Here is a 22,251-nt window from a genome sequence, read left to right as displayed (position 1 = left end):
AGTGCTCAAATCCTGATCACGACTGCGGTAATGCTGCAGTGTCCACAACTCTGAGGACCAGTTGCAAGTCTCCTTTTTCAGTAGTAATCATAATTTCAAACAGTTGCTAAGTTAGTAGCTGGTAAATAGGGACTACCTGTATTGGCAGTTCCTTGTAAAATTCCCAGTCCAGAGTGCTAGTCCTTATGGATAATATGCAGTGTCTTATAGTTTCAAGACTTCCTGAAATTAATTTGGGAGATGTTCTCAAATTTTAGAGTACCATGTTCCCTCCTCCAATATGTGCCTCCCAATGAATAAAATAAATCACTTCTTGGGATTACAGTGGGGCAAGAAGTAAATACACTACTTCCATTTAAAAATTAAATTTTAATCCATTAGAGGACATGTGCCCTGATTCTGTCTGTGAAAGCCTAAATAAGTTTTTTAAAAACATTGACACTTTGGAGGGGGGCCCAGCTCATTGTTTTAATAATCCAACACCAACATCTCTCAATGCCATTTAAAGAATTAAGCTTGATCAGTGATGACAGAATCCTACCTGATTACTGAAGGGGAGAAGAAAAATTAAAAAGGAGGAAGTAAACTGAAAACAGCAGTCCTTGTTTGTCCCTTATAATAGCAATTCTAAGATACATATAAATACAGATTTAAGTAAAGTACCTGTAGGATTGCTCCTGGAGCCACTTCTTATAAATGTTACTGTGTGAAGGCAAATAATCCAGACTTTCATGGACTGAATGCTCATCTCCCTTCTCTTGAAGACTGTTTTTTCTAGAGCAATGACTATTGTTAGAGTTCCCTTTGCATTGGAGATCAAGAGAATCAATCAAATCAGGCTGCTCTTCTGCCAGCAACATCTGATCCTCAGCATCACCTGCACGTCTTGCAAGAAAGCAGGATTGACATAAAATCACACAGCTCACAAAAGATTGCAGCTTGTGAAGTCACCTCACTACCCAATAGAATGGGTGGTAAATTCCACAGGAGGGAAGAATGTATCCTGTACAAGAACTTGCTGATGTTGTGGGTTGGATTATTTTGGGGTTGCAACATACAGATCTCAACATGTTTGCAGCATCTACAGCCAGCCAGAACCAGATCTTGCTTTGTAACATAATGTTCTCACTGGAAGAGACTGGCATGCAACAGAATAGATGCTTTTTTTTCTTGAACATAGGTGATTTAAAATGATAGGTCTAGGAATTAAGCAGCCACTACAAATAATTTGGCGATGTAATATAAAACTGTATTCCTTTTACTTATTACATAAAATCAAACCAGAACTTGGAAGGCTGCAGAAACATTAGATAACAAGGCAGATATCAAGGACTGTTGTATATGTCAAGTGATAAGGCCCATCGCCAATATCCAAGTGTACTTGAGTTTGCTGCTATTGCTGCTGCTGCTCCTCCTCTGTGCAGATACTGTTTACTTTCTCTAAATAAGAGCCAAAGAAGCCATTTTTCTTGTCTCAAAAGAAATGTAAGCATATGGGGAAAATGACAAGAACAAGAGTTTCTCATTTGCTCTAAATGGAAGATTCATAGTGAATGCATTTTAAGTATGACTAATTGTGGCAATCTGGGTCAATTATTTGTGTGACCAAGAACAGAGGCATTTTCTCTCCATACAAATACATATACATGTTACATCCTCAGAGATGACTTCTGTGGAAGAATATTACCTGTCTTGGTTGAAAACGGAACACATGAAATTTCCCAGTATAAAACCTTGAAGTATACTTGCACATTCATCATGGAAGACAATGTAGCTGGAGAATGGAGCATGCTATTTTGTGTTTGTGCATGGACACTAGCATCACACAAATCCTTATGAAAGTTAGATGAAATATTGACTTTATATATAAAAATAGTATTGATAGGCAATACACATAAAAGTAAATGGTAGCATACAGGAATGGAAACAATCCATGACTAAATCTTCTGAATCTAGTGCCAGTTAATGTTTCTAAAAAACACATTTTCTTTCTTCCTGTACCATCATGATGTTTACTGTAAACTTGAAAATAGTATCAGTACTGCCTGTTTACGTAAGATGGCTTGTCAAGTCATAACTTAAAAGTTCTGCATCAGTGCCATTATTTATGCAGCACAACAATGGAAGAATGCCTCAGGCAGTTATTTTTGCTTTACAACAGGTAAAAATGGAAGAGACACATTTTAATTACAAACTACATTGTGAATCTCTTTATGGGCATAGCATGATTTACAAATTTCACATAGAGCAACATCATTGGTATCTGGAATAGGGTGAAAGGGATGGTGACCTTCTGACCATTAGAAGGACTTATCAAACTGTCAAAAAGGTTCATTTCTTTGAATATGAAGCCATTTGAATATGGCCATTTTAGCTGTGGAAAGAAAGCAAATTTTTTATTGTAAATTAATAAATAAAATTTCTTATCACAGAACAAATGGTAGACACCTGTGCATATAGTTAAACACTGCCATTAAACAAAGTGTTTATTGGGGTGAAATGTAATAAAGCTATCCTGAAGCATATCATCCAATTCCTTTTCTTGCTCAGAGATAATACTCAATGTATTTTTGCATTAAGTTAACCTACAATAAATGAGGCAGAACTGTTTTAACCTTATCCTAACCTATATTGTACTACTCAAACTCAGGGTCAGCCCCATTTTCCAATTATTGTCCTTCACTCAAAAAAATATGTTGAAATTTGTTTCTACAAGATGCAGTAAAGCTTAATTAGAAAAGGACAAGCCAGATTAGCAGAGAATGTAAAGGTCTATTGCCCGTGGCAGCCAGGTAATAGCAGGTGATTGAATGCAAAGATGAACAGGTACAGTTTCGCTCCTTATAGTCTATAGGGGACTGAAACACTGCCGGTTTCAGAATGTTGATTAAAGGGTGTTACTCAGCAACTTTTAAGATGTGTGGACTTCAACACCCAGAATTCCCCAGCCAGCATGAGAATTCTGGGTATTGAAGCCTGCACATTTTAAAATTGCTGAGAGTGAAAAACACTAGTTTAAAAGATGCCTCTCTATTTTTGAAATCTAAGCCTAACAGTATTCATTTTGGGGGTGGGGGTTGGGAGTTACCTAATACTGGGAGATTGGAGGAAGGGGGCTTCCCTATGCAGATGTTATTCTGTTGTTCTTTGGGCCTCATAATAGCATGATTGTCTTTGAGCAAACATACAGCTTAAAAATGGCACTTGTTCCAAACATTTATTATAGGCAACTACAGTGAAACAATCAAACAAACACTGAGAAGCGAATGCAGTCAACACACATTAGAAAATAGAATACTAATAATGTACTATTCTCAGTATATCAGAATGAGTCGGACCCTCAAAAAAAAATCACTCATACAAAGCTGGTGCAATACATTTTGCTGCCTGAGGGAAAAGACAAGATGGCATCTCTTTATTCAACAGACATCAGCTGACCAAATTGATGGCTGCATCGTTTCAGCACTACCAATGAGGCAATATTCATCATTAATACCCCAAAGTAACCAAGATAGCTTAGACCAGGGGTAGGCAACCTTGGCTCTTTTATGACTCGTGGACTTCAACTCCCAGAATTCCTGAGCCAGCATGCTGGCTCAGAAATTCTGGGAGTTGAAGTCCACGAGTCATAAAAGAGCCAAGGTTGCCTACCCCTGGCTTAGACCTTGGAGCCATCACTTGGTGCACACAACTCTGACCTCGCATCTTCCCAAATCCTTATCCCTCAGTACTTGCTGAGGTAGCTGCCTTTTTTCGTAGTAAGAGCAAACCTGTACATCCAAAGGCTGGGTTGACACATCACTAACTCTATGGCCTAAGGTGATTTTAGTTTTAGCTTAATGTGGTGTGTTAGCTCAGTAACTGTGGCTTATAAAAGCATGATTGATGACTTAGTATTCCATATGAACCAGGCCATAATGGCTTATTAAAACAAGCTATGGCTTAGCAGTATGTATGAAGCCTGAATTGTATATCATACATGGTCTGATGGATTCATATTTAAGTAATAACATAGTTTTTATTTTGTATATTCTGTGACTTCTGCAAATTCTGGCTTCTTTCAGAAATCATTGTTAGAAAATAATGGCTTAGTACAAAATTTAAACCCATTCTCATACTTGTTAATTATCCTTTAGCAATACCTTTTTTCCAGGCACATCTTTTAAAAATTATTGTGCACCGAGATTTTTGAAGGAATTTTTTTTTGCTTGCCTTATTTATACTGTTGTCACATATACATATTTTGCACCACCAAATAGTTAATTTAAGGCTGATGTCAAGTTGCCCTGTCTTACACATGGCTCTGTGCTCAAGGAACTTTGTTTTTATGATCTTACTAATATCATTACACTGAAAAGTTGCCAAGCTTTAAGGGGAAAAGGCACAAAATGGCTTTAGGGGTATAATTCATCAACCTTCAAGGCTCCTCCAGATGGTTTTTTGCACTGCCCACTCCCAGTCATACTGTTCCACAATTTTCACTCCTGGTACCTCAGTTCATGTTATCCAGATCTTGAATGTAGAATCAGGTAGTCAATCACATATTGCTAATTTATCAAATTAAGTACCAATAGAAACTTATCAAGGAAAGGGCAATATTATGTATCAATAAAGTATAGTGGAATGGAAATGGAAAAGCTGGTCAACTTGGGAAATATATCTTATCAGAATTTTTCAAAAAGAAAGCCGCCTTCTTATGATTAGATTATCATAGTGGAGGTTTTTTTTCTCAAAATGGTACGAGCTATGATAAAAGAATATATGCATGTAAATACACATACATACATTAAAAAATTAAGTTCCATTACATTCAGAAAGCTCATAATCTAGCAAAATACATTTAGGAACTCAGGACTGAGGTTTATTTACCATGTGTATATTTAGGGCAATTTCCCTATAAGACAATTTGTAAGATATAGATATCCAACTATAAAACATGCATTAGTTATGAAGGCCACATCATGAAGAAACTGCTGTTCACCTTTAATATATCTGAAAATATGGATTAATCTTTTCTTGATTTCCATTTATTCTGAAGGTAGAAGCTGCAAACTGAATTTCATGAAAAACAAAATTTTAACATTTTCTTAGCAGAAAGCATCCCTTAAACAGCTTCTTATCCTGTTCATTTTAAAAGGAACAAAGAAAAAGGAATTTATTCCTACATTAATGTATCCACTCATGTAAAAATGAAGGTGGAAAAAAGAAAATATTTCTAAAAGTAACATTTATACTCTGCAAACAAGATTAGGCTGAGCTAATAGATTATCCATCCACAATGGCTACACAGATCTTGTACCTTAGATAGTACCTTAGCTGCTGGCATATGAATAAGAGACCTCAATTTGTTGAAGGCGTTAGCATGCATATTTCAATCAATATGAAGGGAAAAGAAATAAAAGACAGATTGAATTTTCAACACCTTACTGTCCATCTAGGGCTCCTGAACCATCGAGCAGCAATAGCACAAAACACAAAAGCACCTAAAAAGCCAGCAATAACATACTTACAAGGAGTTGTATCTTTCCCCTCTTATTACTTTTAATACTATACCTGCTAATAGCAAAGAGAGTTCAAGAATTCAACGTACGAACTGAGCATCACAAAAGCAAAAAGGTTACAAATAGAGGGCCATTTAGTTGAAAATTAAGAATTACACATGCAGTCTAATATAACTGGTTCCATTAAAATTGCTCCAGCAGCCTAGATACCAAGACAAAGAGGGTAATTAAGACAAGATTAGGAGCAACATCTGACTTCTCAAACTTGCAGAGTACTGCCAGCATAAATTTAGAAATAGCACAGCCTCAGGGAATATTTTTCACATTTTATTTACATTTGAAGACTAACTTTATTCTCAATCACATATCCATACACCTATTTCCTTTTTTTTGTTTGTTGGTTTCACTAAAACTTAAATGCATGGTTTATTAGAACGAAGACTGTAAACAAATATTTGCAATGTCCATTACATGAAACACACAGGAGCTGCTTAAAAGAAAATCATTCCCCCATTTTATAAATACAAGTATCAAAACAATCCTGACCATATTCTGAAACACTACTAGCAGTCAGCACCCACACATTGCAAAAATTAAACAAGTCGAGCAATGGTATTTGCAGTACCTGCTACTTAATTGATTTAATCTGCAGCTCTTTCACTAAAGCAAGATGGATAAAGCATGCCATTAGTTGTTTTTTCTTCTTGCAAAGTTTCTGAAACATTATTCCACAGCAACCTGACACTTCCGATCATGCGCTCATCTTGAAACACTGGAGTTCCAAATTTAGGCTACTTTATGATAGTGCTTGGTAAAGAGGAAAAAATTGTGCTGCCTTTTTTCTCTGATTGTGCCTGAAAACATATGGGGCATACATATATATATATTCTTTCAATGTCCAGATCATATACACCAGCAGAAACTCTTAATGTGTGGGTGGTTTGCATTGTGAAATTGAATCAAGACATTAACATAAGTAGAAGTTGTTTAAGACAAGTTTGGGATTCAGCTAAAATTAATTGTTGTAAGTTTGCCCTTCTGGAGGTTGTGGAAGCTTCATATTTTCTTTGGACATCATTTGACGCCTTAACTCTTGAAGTATAACTTTAATGCTATAAGAATTTTGCCATTTTGCTAACACTGGTATGCTCCGTGCATCCACCTATAAAGAAAGAAATCATACATGTAAACCGAGAATGTAGAATAATTTATTCTAGAATGGTATCAACAGTTCAGCATGTATATTTCAGAAAATATGAACAGCAATTCAAACTGCTTCATTAATTTGTAAGTGCAAAAAAGGAGAGACTATTGATTATTACAACAGGAAAGGAATTATAGCTCACAGTGTCTGAAATAAGAACCTTTATGTTGGTGCCCTGTGAATTTTCTTTTTAAACCTAAGCTATAGAGGGACACTTTCAAGGCATGAATATATTTTTTCCTTAATAATTCAAAAATGGAAAAGCATATAAAAAGCAGGGAATTATTTATGCATATATGTTTTATACTGTCATATTCAAGAAATACCGCTTAACTGTTAACATGCTCCAATTACTTTTTCTGGGAATAGTACACCAAATATACAATGACATTGCTTTATCTTTAAAAAAATACTCAACCATTCATATTTAATTTCTGGAACATGCATAACTGTTGGCTTTTAAAATAGAAATTCTTATATAGTATTCTTCAACAGTTTGCAGATACAATCTCATTAATTGTTTATCCATCTATCCAGGACAGTCCAATTAGATCTATACATTAAGAGGATTATCAGAAACAGACATCTTTAGTCTCTCCTCCATCAAAGCTCCTCCTTGCAGCTGCCTTGGCAAAGTGGGATTACAGTTCCCACTACTTCCCTTCACTGGGCATTTCCCATAGTCAGTTCTATGTTTTAATAATCTCTGATAACAAATAAAACACTATCAAATTAAGTGTTTTAATTTTCACTATTAATTACTAAACATCCTGTTGTGAGCAATTTTATATCTGAATCAAAATTTTAATACTGTGGTGTATTTACCAATATGCAATTTTAAAAAATGTAATCAATCTCCACATCATTTTGACAATAGTTACAGTGATCCAGATGTATATAGTTACAAACAATACATGACAACTTATAAAGAGAAATGTTCCTTAACTTTAAGCCCAGTCTCCCTGCCAAGCAGAATCCTTCACAACATTCCTGCCAAATTAGTTGGCTCATTTTGCGTCCAACTTACCATTCCATTGGAATTATTTATTCCATTCATATTAATTTTAGTTACAAATCTAACTGTTGGAGGTGCTTCAGGATATTTAGGCCCACACTCTACTTTCAAGCTGTATATTCTGTTTTCATAATTCGTCTAGTAAACAGAGAAGACAAAAAGTTAATCATAATGAAAATATGCATTCATAATTTTAAGAAAACAAGTAAATAAACCCAGTCATATTTCAGGGATGGAAGACTTTTGCTGAGCAAATCCAGCAGAAATTGAAGAATGCTAGGGATATATTACAATATTCACTTCTGTTAATCAGCTGATTAATAGATTTTAGGTTATTTTAGGAGTTGCATTATCACCATTCCAAAGGATTTGTTTGTAAACCTAGTTTCTATTCCACCTAAGACTATGTATAGATAGGAACTCTAACTGAATGGGAAAAAACAATACAATATTTTCAATTTAATTAATATAAGCATGGCCACAACACGATTATCTGTTTGCTTCTCTACATGCATCAGACTATTTTAGATATACTATATTAAAGGATTTAGCCAAATATTTTTTTAAAAAATCAGATAAATTAAAAACATCTATTCCTATAATAGCAACTCCAAGTAATTATTCAAAGAATCCATTTTACACTGAGAAAAGTATGTGGAGCTTCGAGAGCTCCTAATTGTTATTTAATTCTCAAGTTCCTCCAGATATTATCATTTATATTTATTGCTGTATGGAAGAGAAAATATTGCACACATGTGAAGTAATCAAATTGCCTTTAATTACAATTTAAATAACTATACTATACATTCAAATTAAACAAAATCAAAGTTAGCTTTAGTTATGCCACACCAATTTCTTTGTTCTAAACATGATAGGTCAACTCAAGCTTCTGATCCTAAAATAATGTGCATATCTGACACAGAACAAAATAATGGTGGCAAAGCAGTCAATTTATCAGAAATACAGAACTTGCCAAATAAAATCAATTTCTGTAAATTTGTAATAGCTTGAAGATAAATATCAAAACTAATTATACTTAGAGGCTAATTTTATTTCCCTTTTCAACTTAACCAAGCTATAAATATTTTCTTTACAACTCAGTTCTTCCCATTGAACAACAGTATGTTTTATTCATGTTCCATGTACATTTATTTTTATACTGCCTTTATTATTTTTATAAATAAAGGCAGCAAATATACTTAATACTCCTTCCTCCTCCTATTTTCCTCACAACAACCCTGTGAGCTGCCTGAGAGAAAGTGACTAGCCCAAAGTCATCCAGCCAGCCTTCATGCCTAAGGCAGGACTAGAACTCACAATCTCCTGGTTTCTAGCCTGATGCCTTAAATGTTGCTGCTATTATGTTGTGATGGATATTGACCTTTTAGTTCTCCAAATTCATGGCTATGCAATGATTGGACTACATATAAATTTACAAAGCAGGTTTCCCCTTATGCAAGGGTATTTCCTGATCTCAAGGGGTTCCCTATTCCTTTACCGCAGATTTGAGGACCACTTAGAAATGCAGTCATTAAAAATAATTTCTGCTGGCAGAATGGTATCCATCACAAGATAACAATCCATTAAAGTAAAAGGATTCAACCCATTAAGGTTGCTTCACACCTGTTTACTTCCATTTTCTTTTTTAATAATATTTTATTAATTTTCCAATTTTACATTTAAGTATTTAAAAAGCAACGTGGTGACCGGGTTAATCAATAGTTTAATAATAAAATTTTTAGTACAAATCTCAAGTTACAACATCAAATATTTCTTCTCTTTTTCCCTTAACATTTACTGTCTCATATTCAAGCTAGTACAGTTCTTATTATATCAACTCAGTAAAAACATCAATATTACATTTAGCAATAAATTTTTAGCTTATAAGTATCTTAATTACATTCAATCTTCATAAACAATCCATATCCTGTTATTAATTTTTACCCAATTTTTATTTTCTCATCAATATTCCAATTTAATCTTTGATATTTATAATTTTCAGGCTTTGGGTAACCAAGATTTCCCTTGTCTCAATTCATAAAGCCCTACATGGCTTGGGTCCGGGGTATTTGAGGGAACACCTGCTGCCAGCATCAAGTTCCCTTCGTCCAGTGCGCTCCCACAGGGAGGGTCTTCTCAGGGTCCCACCGGTAAGAGATTGCCGGCGGGTAACACCCAGGGATAGGGCCTTCTCAGTGGGGGCGCCTGCCCTCTGGAACCAGCTGCCAGTGGAGCTGAGGACTGCCCCCAACCTCCGTTCATTCCGCCGGGGCCTGAAGACCTGGCTCTTCGAGCTCTCTGGCCCAGGCTGAGGATTAATTTATTTTAATTGGGGTTTTATTTGTACAGGGATAAATTTAATCTTTTTTAAACTGGTTTTAACTTTTGTATTTTTGGTTTTTAATTCCCTGTAAACCGCCCTGAGTCCTCCGGGAAAGGGCGGTATATAAATGTAATAAAATAAATAAATAAATAAAATAAATAACAAAATCTAATATCCAAAAGACACATTTATCTATTTGAATGTAATCTTGTTCTATTTCCTAAGAGTTATCTATTTTCCACCATATTAAATCATCTACTTAATAATACAATATCCCCTTTAATAAATCAAAACCATTATGTATATTACCTGAGTTAATCAATAAATCAAACATATTCATAATAATTACTTTTCTTTTCCCTTTTAGGTCTAATTTTTAAATATTAAACAGATAAAGTCCTTATTTTCAACTAATTTCCAGTATTTTAAATCTAATGACCAGAATTCCCCTTATCTCAACTTCTCCCTTTAACCCTCTAATTAATAATATGAAATCCCCTCTAATAAGTCAAAACTCCAATTTTCTTCAACCTTATTCTGGCTTTTTTCCTTTGCCAACTAGGCTTCCATATGAGTGCTTTTAGATCATCAAATAGATCTCCCTGTATTATATATGTTATTTGAAATAAAAGAGACCATTTAATCGCCATTTTTTGGAAGGACTAGCCCATTTATATTCATTAAGTTGTCTCCCTGTTATTCCAATTCCCCATGCCTGCCCTGATATGTTTGTCTTCCATTCAATCTGTTCTTCTTTTTCAAATTTCTTCTGATTTATATAGAAAGTCATTTCCATTTTCAGTGTTGTCACTTCCTTTTCTGGATTTTCCATCAGCTGTATTTGTTGATCAACTGAGTCCTCTCTCTTAATATTTGATTGTCCCACTTCTTCTGTTATCTTCTGCATTGTTGGTTCTTTGGTTGTAGTCAAAGTTTGGGTTTGTGTATCTAAGCTGGCATCTTGATCTTTTATGTTAGGTCTTATTTTATCACAAGCTGAAAGAATGGTTTCATGTATTGCTTTCAACGTGGAAAGGATCTTTTCCTGATCTTCATCCATCTCTTTCACATGTTTATAAATAGTCTTTCTAATAGAAGTCGTTTGTCAAGCAAGATTTTATAGTCCAAAGTATTTCAACATCTTATATAGTGACCACTATTCCTCAAATAAAGAGATAGGAAAGCAATTTCCAACATATAACTCTGAGAGTCAGTAAAGGTTTACATTCACAGTTCAAGTAGGCCAGTTATGCTGCCCAACTGTTCTTTTACAGTAAGGCTCTCACAGGTAGTGCCAAGGTCAGAAGTCTTATCTAAGATCTGGGCTTCGAGCCGTCTCTTTTAGGAAATAACAAGTTGTAATACCAAATTTGCCACAAGATGTCACCGATGCCATTTAAGGTTTTTTAAGTCCCAAATTTTTATAATCCTTTTTCCAATTTTATTTCTTTTTTGTAGTAAAAACAAGTCACCAATAAAAATAGGAAAAATTTTGGTCCCCAAGTTTCAGAAACATATAAATCCAATTAGATTAAAGTTGTTCTTTTAATGCTTTAATTCCCCTGGGTAGTCAGATGCCACTATTCTTAGAGGGTGGGATAGAAATTCCCTTCCCTCTCTCCTCACAGGGGGAAACATACTTCAGGCAGCTTTTACAGGAAGATAAAGTACTTAGGGCAGGCATGTCAAACTCGCGACATCACGTGATGTCATGCGACGTATCAGAGCTTTTTCCCCATTGCCGGCAATGGAGTGGGCACGGTTTTGTCGTGACACGTCCGGCCCGCTGGCCGGCAGTTTGACACCCCTGACTTAGGGTAAAGAGAAGATCAGATCTCACCCAGTTCTATCCGTGTTGCTTTCAAAGTGCTTAGTGGTGAGTTTGACTTCGGCTGTCTGCAGCCTAGTGATGGGCCATATTACTGGCCGGTCTTTCCTCCGCCAGTTTGGAGGGCTGCCCTGAATCAAGAGGAAGAGCTGCTGCCCTCCTGTAATCAAGCAGGGGTCCCCTCCTTGCTCCTCACCCCTACAGGGCAACTTTTGATCCTTTCCAGGGTCCCTGAGCGGAGCAAAATTGGACATGGAAGATGGAGCTCACCTTCCAGCGTCCGCGGCAGCCGCAATGGCAAACCATAAGCAATTTTACTTCCAATTGCTCAAGAAGCAATTCAGATTTTGAGCTAAAATAATACAAAATGACAGCACTTAGAGAACTGTCCTAACTAGAATAAAATGTTGGTTATTATTTCAATAGATTGTTTCTGTGTACAAGTAAGAAGTGAACTTCCTTCAAGTCAAATTTGATTCTTGGTAACTTTATGGATATACTTCTTTCTCTCTGCAGAAATATGGAAGTGTTTCGCCAATGTAATCTTTCTTTTCATCTGGTCTAAAGCCCTGGGAATCCTTAGTTTTCCACTCAAGTACTAACCAGCTCATGCCCAATTAGCTTCCATACCCAAATAATGTTACCCACATAAGTAATATATAATTATTTAATCTCTATTTGGCTTATTAATATAAAATGATTAATGAAGTCATTAGCAAATAATAATGCAGAAATCAAAAATACAATATACACATACACAAAACTTAGAAAATTGTGGGCACACATCAAGTTAATTATCAGTCAGGTCAATTCTGCTGTTTGAAGATTAATCTAAAAATTGATAGATGCTACAAAATTGGCTATCAACTGCTTCTTCTCCTAGATAAAATGGCATTCAGCATAAGGATCACAACTATATTATTATAATTAAAACATTCTAGATAGAACTAACTCTTAAAGCTTCATGCAGTAAAGTTGCAAATAGTGTACCGTATATACTTGAGTATAAGCCGAATTTTTCAGCCCACTTTTTGGGCTGAAAAATTCCACTTCGGCTTATACTCCAGTCAACAAAAAAAACTTACCGAGGACTTGTGCGTGGCCGAGGCTTTGGTGCTTCCGGGATCGCGCGCACCTCTCCCAAGCCACCGCCGTCCGGAGACCTGCCGAAGTTTGGGGAGGTTTGGGGAGGTGCGCGCGCACCTCCCCAAACCTCCCCAAACATCGGCAGGTCTCCGGACCTCCGCGCCCTGCCTGCCTGCTTCTTTCCACAGCGGAAAGAAGCAGGCAGGCAGGGCGCGGAGGAACGGACACCTGCCGACGTTTGGGGAGGTTTGGGGAGGCGCCCAAACCTCCCCAAACGTCGGCAGGTGTCCGTTCCTCCGCGCCCTGCCTGCCTGCTTCTTTCCGCTGTGGAAAGAAGCAGGCAGGCAGGGCGCGGAGGAACGGAGACCTGCCGACGTTTGGGGAGGTTTGGGCGCCTCCCCAAACCTCCCCAAACGTCGCCGGGTCTCCGTTCCTCTGCGCCCTGCCTGCCTGCTTCTTTCCACAGCGGAAAGAAGCAGGCAGGCAGGGCGCGGAGGAACGGACACCTGCCGACGTTTGGGGAGGTTTGGGCGCCTCCCCAAACGTCGCCGGGTCTCCGTTCCTCTGCGCCCTGCCTGCCTGCTTCTTTCCAGAGCGGAAAGAAGCAGGCAGGCAGGGCGCGGAGGAACGGACACCTGCCGACGTTTGGGGAGGTTTGGGCGCCTCCCCAAACCTCCCCAAACGTCGCCGGGTCTCCGTTCCTCTGCGCCTGGTCTCCGTTCCTCCGCGCCCTGCCTGCCTGCTTCTTTCCACAGCGGAAAGAAGCAGGCAGGCAGGACGCGGAGGAACGGACACCTGCCGACGTTTGGGGAGGTTTGGGCGCCTCCCCAAACCTCCCCAAACGTCGCCGGGTCTCCGTTCCTCCGCGCCCTGCCTGCCTGCTTCTTTCCACAGCGGAAAGAAGCAGGCAGGCAGGGCGCGGAGGAACGGACACCTGCCGACGTTTGGGGAGGTTTGGGCGCCTCCCCAAACCTCCCCAAACGTCGCCGGGTCTCCGTTCCTCTGCGCCCTGCCTGCCTGCTTCTTTCCGCTGTGGAAAGAAGCAGGCAGGCAGGGCGCGGAGGAACGGAGACCCGGCGACGTTTGGGGAGGTTTGGGCGCCTCCCCAAACCTCCCCAAACGTCGCCGGGTCTCCGTTCCTCTGCGCCCTGCCTGCCTGCTTCTTTCCGCTGTGGAAAGAAGCAGGCAGGCAGGGCGCGGAGGAACGGAGACCCGGCGCAGAGGTACGGAGACCCGGCGACGTTTGGGGAGGTTTGGGCGCCCTGCCTGCCTGCTTCTTTCCGCTGTGGAAAGAAGCAGGCAGGCAGGGCGCGGAGGAACGGAGACCCGGCGACGTTTGGGGAGGTTTGGGGAGGTGCCCAAACCTCCCCAAACGTCGGCAGGTGTCCGTTCCTCCGCGCCCTGCCTGCCTGCTTCTTTCCGCTGTGGAAAGAAGCAGGCAGGCAGGGCGCAGAGGTCCGGAGACCCGGCGACGTTTGGGGAGGTTTGGGGAGGCGCCCAAACCTCCCCAAACGACGGCAGGTGTCCGTTCCTCCGCGCCCTGCCTGCCTGCTTCTTTCCGCTGTGGAAAGAAGCAGGCAGGCAGGGCGCAGAGGAACGGAGACCCGGCGACGTTTGGGGAGGTTTGGGGAGGTGCCCAAACCTCCCCAAACGTCGGCAGGTGTCCGTTCCTCCGCGCCCTGCCTGCCTGCTTCTTTCCGCTGTGGAAAGAAGCAGGCAGGCAGGGCGCAGAGGTCCGGAGACCTGCCGACGTTTGGGGAGGTTTGGGGAGGTGCGCGCGCACCTCCCCAAACCTCCCCAAACGTCGGCAGGTCTCCGGACGGCGGCGGCTTGGGAGAGGTGCGCGCGATCCTGGAAGCACCGAAGCAAGTCCTCGGTAAGCTCCGGGCGGTCACTTGCTTCGCGTCTCCTGAGGGAAGGGGGGGCGACTGGAGCGGGCGTGTTTCCTCGCCTGCTGGGCGCCGCGATTTGCCCGGGGAACGCGCGGGCCCCGAATGGCAGCGTGGAGCGAGGAAGCGGACAGCCAGGGCTTCCCCGAGAGCCGCGGCCACACAGGGTATTCCTGTGTATTCAGGCTTGCAAAATGGCGGATCGAGCCTCTGCTGGCGGCAGAGGCTTGCAGAACGGCGGATCGGCTTATACTCGAGTCAACAACTTTTTCCAGTTTTGGGGGGTGAAATTGGGGGTCTCGGCTTATACTCGAGTCGGCTTATACTCAAGTATATACGGTATTTATTGGACCAAGATACTGAGGGCTTACAACCTCCCTATTTCCAATCTGGATTTAGATTAATTGAAGCGCTATGAACTCCAAAATTAAAATTTTAAATATAAAGCAATAACTAAATATATGTACATGTGTCAAAGAAGAAAAACCTTCTATACCTCCAACATATGGCACATTTGGCAAAATAGGAAGGAATCCTTTTAAATGAACAATAATTCTAATATGATAGATTCTTCATTGATTTTGGTGCAATAAACAGAAATATTTTCTGGAATTTTATAACAGATACATGAAGGCCCTGACTTTAAGGTCTAATTGTGATTTTCTAGATGATCACTGAAAGACACATGAAGACACTGATGATGTAAATTCTTAATACTAGTTGTAATAATCCAAAATGAATGCTATGTATGAGTTTAATTTTTTTATATTTACAAGTACATTAGGCAGATGATAAACCAAGTATAAATCCTTTATTGTAACCATGACAGAGATTTGCTTACTATAAATTAATTAATCAAATCAATCTTTTAGATTAATTGAAATCTAAAAATTGAAACCTCCTCCTGATCAGTTATAACTTTGGACTTTAAAAAAAATAGAAACTTTTATTAAAGCTGTGTTTGAAACTGTATTAATCATCCTAAAGACATGACCTCATAAAGATTATTATATAAAAGTCTCAAATGAAAATATATGTGCAAGAACCCTAAAATAATCTGGGAGAAAACTGTAGAAGTGTTAGCATGTCCTTCCAGAATGCTTACTTCAAGAGTTCTTTCCATGTGACAATTCTAATGAATGCCATAAAAATATTTGCAAGTAAATTATATTTCCTTCTTTTTGAAAGCAGGAGGAACTGTCAACAGTACATTTATACTTTTCTATCATTAATCTTGACTGAAAATTCTGAGTCAGCCAAATTCAACTTCCTGTATTCAGACTGAAAAAATATTTATTATTCCTACCTTTGAAGAGCATTCAGAGGCTTCAACTGGTGCAGAGTGCAGCAGTGGGGGCAGTTCTTGGGGTCCCAAGAATGACCCAAATTACACCACTGCTCCGTGAACTGCACTGGCTGTTGGTCTGCTTCTGGAAGCAATTCAAGGTGTTGATTATTACCTTTAAGCCTTGCATAGCACGAGTGCAGGTTACCTGAGGAACCATCTCACTCCACTGAGACTGGCCCTCCCCACCACCACCAGCAGAGGAGGCATGCTATGGGCTTCATCAGCTAAGGCACTTCAGCTGGCCGGGGCCAGAAGAGCCTTTTCTGCTGTGGCTCCTGCCCTTTGGAACATCTTACCCGGAGATGAGATTGACTCCCACCCTCCTCACCTTATGCAGGAGGCTGAAGACCTGGCTCTGCCAGATGGCTTGGGGTCCTAAGAGGCAATCCCACTACCCCCCTACAACATACACACACATCCTGTTCCCTCCCTCATCTTTTAATTATAATTTTATTTGAATGGGGATTTCTATTTTTACTGTTTTAGATATATTTATATGTGATGATTTTAACGTTTTATGCTGCAAGCCACCCAGAATCATTTCATTAAGAGATGAGCAACAAATAAATTTAATAATAACAATTCCTTCAACATCACTGAGTAAATCCTCAAACTTCTCATTGCTAGGATCTCCATTCTGTAGAAAGAATTATAGTGTAAGCACCATCCTACTTAAAATTCTTTTACAGCAAGTAAACAAAATTCATTAAATCGTGCTCAGTTCTAAGATACAAATTTGTATTGAAGAGCAAAATGCTGTATAATACTGATACACAAAACTAACAAGGTAGTCATGTCTAAAACAGGCACAATTGCTAAGCACATTGATTTGTGCTTTAGATTGTAAGCCGCCCTGAGTCTTCGGAGAAGGTTGGGATATAAATGGGATTTTTTTTAAAAAAAAACAATAACTGACAATGGGATAACTAACAAGAAAATCATACTTCAAACTCAGCAACAGATACACATCTAGGAGGTCTAAAAAGGATACAGTGGATGGAGAAGGTGAGCTGTGGGTTTCCATGTGGCAGGAGCTCTCATTCCGTCTTTGACTTTATCTCACAACAAGCCCACAAAACAACAGGAGGAAAAGCAACATATCTTTGGATTCTTTAATGCTGGCCAATTGATCTTGTCACATATACATACATACACACACTAACAGAAAGGAGGGTGATCTGCAAAAAAGCCTAATATGGCCAAGATTTGTTATTTCTGAAAATAAAAACTTATTGGCAAACTGTAGCTATCTGGTATCATTTCAATACTGAATCGGCGGAATAAGATAATATATTTCACTATTGGAGAGTAGCACTCAAAATTCATGTATGCTTCACTTTGTGAAATAGCCACCTGTGAGCTCTATTTTCTCAATATGTTTTTATGACATAGTTAATAAACATATACATATAAAGGTATTTGTCCTTATTATTATAAGTGTGTTGTTCATGTCTTAGATTGGGCATATTTAAAATATTTCCAAAATACCCAAAAAGGTAAATAATTTTTTATAACTTCCTCTATTAGTTTCTATTAGTTAAAAGACTCCTGACAAATACCACATTTAGATTCAAAGGAAGACTGGAATGTAACTATATCAACTACCAAAGATCAAGTTCTCTTAAAACATGACACAAACGTTTCTTTTTAGAAAAATATTTAACTTGCAGCACCAACCCTTGGTGGTCCAATAATCATGCCTGTCCACCGTGTAAGTGTCATGTCTTCATCATCTTCCAGACCCCAGCTTACTGTACCATCTCCTACTCCTTTTTGACCCTCTTCAAGTTCTTCCAACAAGCGAAAATTACGAGGGACTTTAACTATTGGAGAGAAATGAGGCAATATTAACATTGTTAAAAATAGTATTAAGAACTTATTTAACCTGTTAATAAATATGTTTCATCTAATCCAACCATTATAAATCACACATCAGAATGTTTGTATTTAAACAAAACAAAAACACTTTCATGGTAAACAAAGTACATCCCAATTGGAAATTAAACCATTATGCATAAAATGTTATTGTAAGTCACTCAGAGTTGCCCTGGAACTGCGAGATGAGCAGTATATAAATTAGATGGATGTTTCACATTATATGGATGTTTAATTTACTTTGGAATAAAAACATTTTCTCATTAGTCTTATTTTAAATGGTAGATTCTAAATATCAAATTTCATACTTGGAAGTCAAATCCAATCAATTTTCTGCCCCCAAAAATAGCTTTTTTGATAGTGAGAATTTTTTCAGTTCATATTATCAGTCTCCAGGAACCATTGTCAAATGTGAATAATCAAATCTTGACTTAATCCTTTTTCTTTCCAGAACATATAAAACTTTTTTTCCATAGTGAGACACTGAAATTAGAAAGATTCTAACTACTAGTTTTAGAACAAGCTAGAATATGGTTTACAAATTACTGATTTGTTGTAAAGCTGACGACTGTAATTCTGTGGTTTCGAAAAAATAAGAAACTACAGACAAGAGTATTTCTGACTAATTTTATTATATTGAGCAAGCAGGACATAAGGTAGGTGCTCCAAAGGGCAGACAACTGACTGTTGTCGTTCAGTAGAGCACGGCCAGGTACAAGGTAGGTGCTGCGGAGGGTGGAAGGATGGAAAAATGACAGGAGTTGGAGCAGACCTGTGCCTTCACCTCCCAGTTTGTAGAAAGCTGGCAGGGAAGGTTGCAATGATGATCATATGCTATGAGATGCTGCAACTATTGTAAGTGGAAGCTGGTTGCCAAGCACCAAATCACAATCACATGATCACAGGGGTGCGGAACTTTGAGGACCAGTCATACATATTGCTTGTTCAGAACTGTTGTAAATTAGGACTACCTGTATACACTATGCCTGAAAATTAAATATTTTGTTGTTAAGGTACTAGGTCTGGGAAAATATCTGGTGAAAAGTAAGTTTATGATATTTCATTTTCTTATCAATTATATGCTCCAAATCCACAATTGTACTGGTCACTGGAATTGGTATCAGATTATTGATTCAAATATGGTGATACATGATTCTTTGTCTAGATTAACAATTATGCAAACATGCAGTGCCAATTAAGTTGGTTGAATATTACTATGCCCACACAGTAGTTTTGCTTTTGGAGGCACAAACTGAGGAAAGATCTATGGGTTTTTAATAGATGGTACCTGCAGTTCAAGATAGAATTCTGAACTTTATTTTATTAAAATATACTGAAAAAATTAACGATTATAGCTATTATACTGAAATACACAAATAAGAAACACTCAATCTACTCCATGCTGTGAATCCAGACAAAGTGGAAAAGGACTCCTTAGCAAATTCTAAACAGCTACCTTTTCTTAGAGAAAAGCAGTAGAAATGTTTTATTTCTACATAATGTAAGGTATAAACACACACTATATTTGTTCAGTGCACACTTATCGGAACTAGATGTAGATGTATAAATTGCTTTTCTCATGTTTGTAAACAGTACTATCATTGTTTCCCATAAGACTTCCTAAATGTACAGTTTTGGAAGAAAAAGTGGATATATACTAGCATTTGTCCAATTGTAATTGTTACCTAATATACTACTTATTAAATATGCTTGGAATATGCTTTAATGGCTGCATACCTAACAACATTTTTTCAACTAGCTAAATACTAAGCAATTTCTGCTTTCACAAAAATATATGTGTTTAAGAAGTCTAATAATTTTAAGGTTATAGGAATCTATTATTTACTCATCAATGACTATTATACATTGTAAAAGGTAATCAGTATTAGATTTATGTGGTATGTTATACATGCGATTTATGTGATATATTATATATTGGACTATCTTTAAAGGCAATCTGTGAACTACTGTTCATTCAGAATGCAGCTGTCAAAATTTTAGCAAAACAGTTAAGCATGATACCATACTAAAAAAACTGATAGACTATTTATAAGTTTTATCAGACACAATTCAAGCACATAAGGCCCTAAATATTTTCAAACCCAGGTATTTAAGGCAACACCTCACCAAGTACTTGATGTCCCAGACATGGGGCTGGTCCCACACAGAGGCTGGCAATTAAGACTTCGCTTCATCTCACTATTTAATATAAATCCTATTGTAGCAGCTCTTTTGGTTATTATATCCTACTTACCAATTTCCCTCTTAAGAGTAGATTTGGCCCTAATTTGTCAAGGTTTAGATAATACTTGAAAACACATGTTTGTTATACTTTTTGAAATAATACTAAGAATCAAAACTCTTAAACAGATGCCTATTGTTAAAACACTTGTATAGATACAAATCTATTCCAAACTTAAGTACTTTATTTTAAAGCAATGGTTTATTTTATTGCTTTATATACTGCACTGGACTCTTATGAGGAAGATACAAACATAAAAATAATACATTACTTACATTTAATTATTTAAGCATCCATTGTGTGCAAAACACATCCTGTTTAACAAGAAACAATATTTACAGTCTAAGCAAATCAGTTTATAAGGGCAGCTGCCAAAGGCCTAGTTGCCTTATCATGGCAACTGGAAGCCCATGGGAAACTCAGAAGTTATGAATAAAACAGCATCTCCAGGTAATATGATTAATGTTCATTGATTTAACAATCCCATCTATATTAACAATGGTTGAAGTCACAATAATTAGACAGTTTAAAGCATCAAATTAATGATGTAAGAACAGAACCTGTAGCACTAGAACACTTAAATACAGAGTTGAGATGCAATGATGCCATTTCATGAACCCCAAGAACTGATTTAATCCAGATTTTATTAATTTAGAATACTAGAAAAATAAAGTTTGTAAATATAATACATATACACACTGAATCATTTGTTTTATTGTTCCACACTCACTGAAATGCCACATCATTCAGAAGCACCATAGGGTGAATTTCTGGTTAACTTATATGTTCTCTCCACAAACAAGAAAAAAAATGTGAACAATGAGGAAATATGGGCAAAATAATATAAAAGGCAAGGCATATTTGCATGCTACAAAGGAGAAAAAATATTCACATTTATTTTATCATACTGACTAAACAAAAAAAAAGCAAAGCAACAATCAAAAAAGGAAGAAAACTAAGCAAAACCCCAAGCTTATACACTGCTTAAGTGGCAGATCTTCTTTCCTGAGATCCGAAGGAAGTTAGCCAAGATGACAGAGAAGGATTATAAAAAAAAAACCCTTAAAAACAAACATTCTTCAGAACCAACAGAGTAGTAAGTGAAGATGCCAGCCAAAACTCATTGGGTTGTGGGGTTTTTTTTAGCTCTGTTAATCATGTAAAGTCCCAGACTTTAAATGTCTGTATTTTCGAAACGAAACACGCGACTGAGTTCAGGCTGGCTTGGGAAGAGCCGCATTTGTCAGCACTCTGACTGGAAAGGGATGCGACCGAAGACATTGCCTCAGCTCGCACAGCCCCAACCCTGGAAGTTTCCGCCACAGAAAAAGGTTCGAAAACCCAGAAAAGCGCTCCCGGCCCGTCAAGATACAACAGCCGCCTCGGAGGGCGCGTCTGACGCCCTCGACAAGAGACCCCGACATGTTCCTAACCCGGTTCTTTTCCCCTCCCCGGTCTCTTCCAAGCGAACTCCTTGCCCGGCGCCAACCCCTCGGCCTCTCCTCCGCTTCCCCGGGTGGAACTTCAGTCGGGCTGTACCGAAGCCGCTCAGCCGCCCTCCGAGGGTTAGTCTCAACCTCACGTTCAAAGCCCTCCCTCCCAACCGACAGCGCCGCAGGAAGCCCCAAATGACCCCCACCCCAATCTCAGCACAGACCTGTGGATCCGGCCATCTTGTCCAAACCCCTCCCCCACCAGCCGGAAACACACGGGCGGCCAGCCGTGAGTGTTGCTTTGCGTGCAACGTCATTTCCTGGAAACAATCCCTTTCCCCTTCACTAAACTTTTTTTCCTTTTTTTCTTTTTTCTTTTTTTTGTGTGTGTGGCGAGATCCGTGAATCTCGCGGCTAGAATGAGGGGGGGCCTTTGCAGCCGGGAAGGAAGAAAGCTATAGTGCCGCCGCGTTAAATGGAAGAATATGGTTGGGGAAGGTGGGGCGG

General features: G+C 38.7%; 2 protein-coding genes across 6 annotated transcripts in view; both read right to left on the bottom strand.

Moving 5' to 3' along the window:
• Positions 1–802, bottom strand: part of LOC308666299 (chloride channel protein C-like) — a 72,035-nt gene extending 71,233 nt beyond the window's left edge. The window contains exon 1 of the mRNA XM_081324996.1: positions 664–802. The gene's annotated coding sequence lies outside the window, so the exon portion shown is untranslated. The remainder of the gene's footprint in view (positions 1–663) is intronic.
• A 521-nt stretch (positions 803–1,323) lies between these two features.
• On the bottom strand, positions 1,324–22,003 carry UBE2V2 (ubiquitin conjugating enzyme E2 V2). Of its 5 annotated transcripts, none has more exons than XR_014025754.1 (5): positions 21,969–22,003; positions 17,872–18,017; positions 7,733–7,858; positions 4,416–6,663; positions 1,324–2,374 (listed from the first exon to the last, which is right to left on the bottom strand). XR_014025754.1 is itself a non-coding variant. In XM_081322351.1 (4 exons), exons 1-4 carry the CDS (start codon positions 21,982–21,984, stop codon positions 6,517–6,519), a joined length of 435 nt encoding a protein of 144 aa, XP_081178477.1. In that variant the 5' UTR covers positions 21,985–22,003; the 3' UTR covers positions 3,186–6,516. The 5 variants fall into 5 exon arrangements, 2 of the variants coding, with proteins under 2 accessions (XP_081178477.1, XP_081178478.1); XR_014025755.1 differs by having other exon boundaries at positions 4,982–6,663; XR_014025756.1 differs by lacking the exon at positions 1,324–2,374 and having other exon boundaries at positions 3,186–4,512; positions 4,982–6,663.
• Between the last annotated feature and the right edge of the window lie 248 nt (positions 22,004–22,251).

The sequence above is a fragment of the Vipera berus genome, assembly GCF_964194415.1.
Source record: "Vipera berus genome assembly, chromosome: 3".
Lineage (NCBI taxonomy): Eukaryota > Metazoa > Chordata > Lepidosauria > Squamata > Viperidae > Vipera > Vipera berus.
This window is presented reverse-complemented; position numbering and strand designations above follow the sequence as displayed.

Coding starts and splice junctions, on each gene's coding strand:
- UBE2V2 (XM_081322351.1), bottom strand. Junction 7,859..17,871: donor TGATTATTGGACCACCAAGG/GTTGGTGCTGCA, acceptor TCTGTTTACTAG/ACGAATTATGAAAACAGAAT. Junction 6,664..7,732: donor TAAATAATTCCAATGGAATG/GTAAGTTGGACG, acceptor CTTTCTTTATAG/GTGGATGCACGGAGCATACC.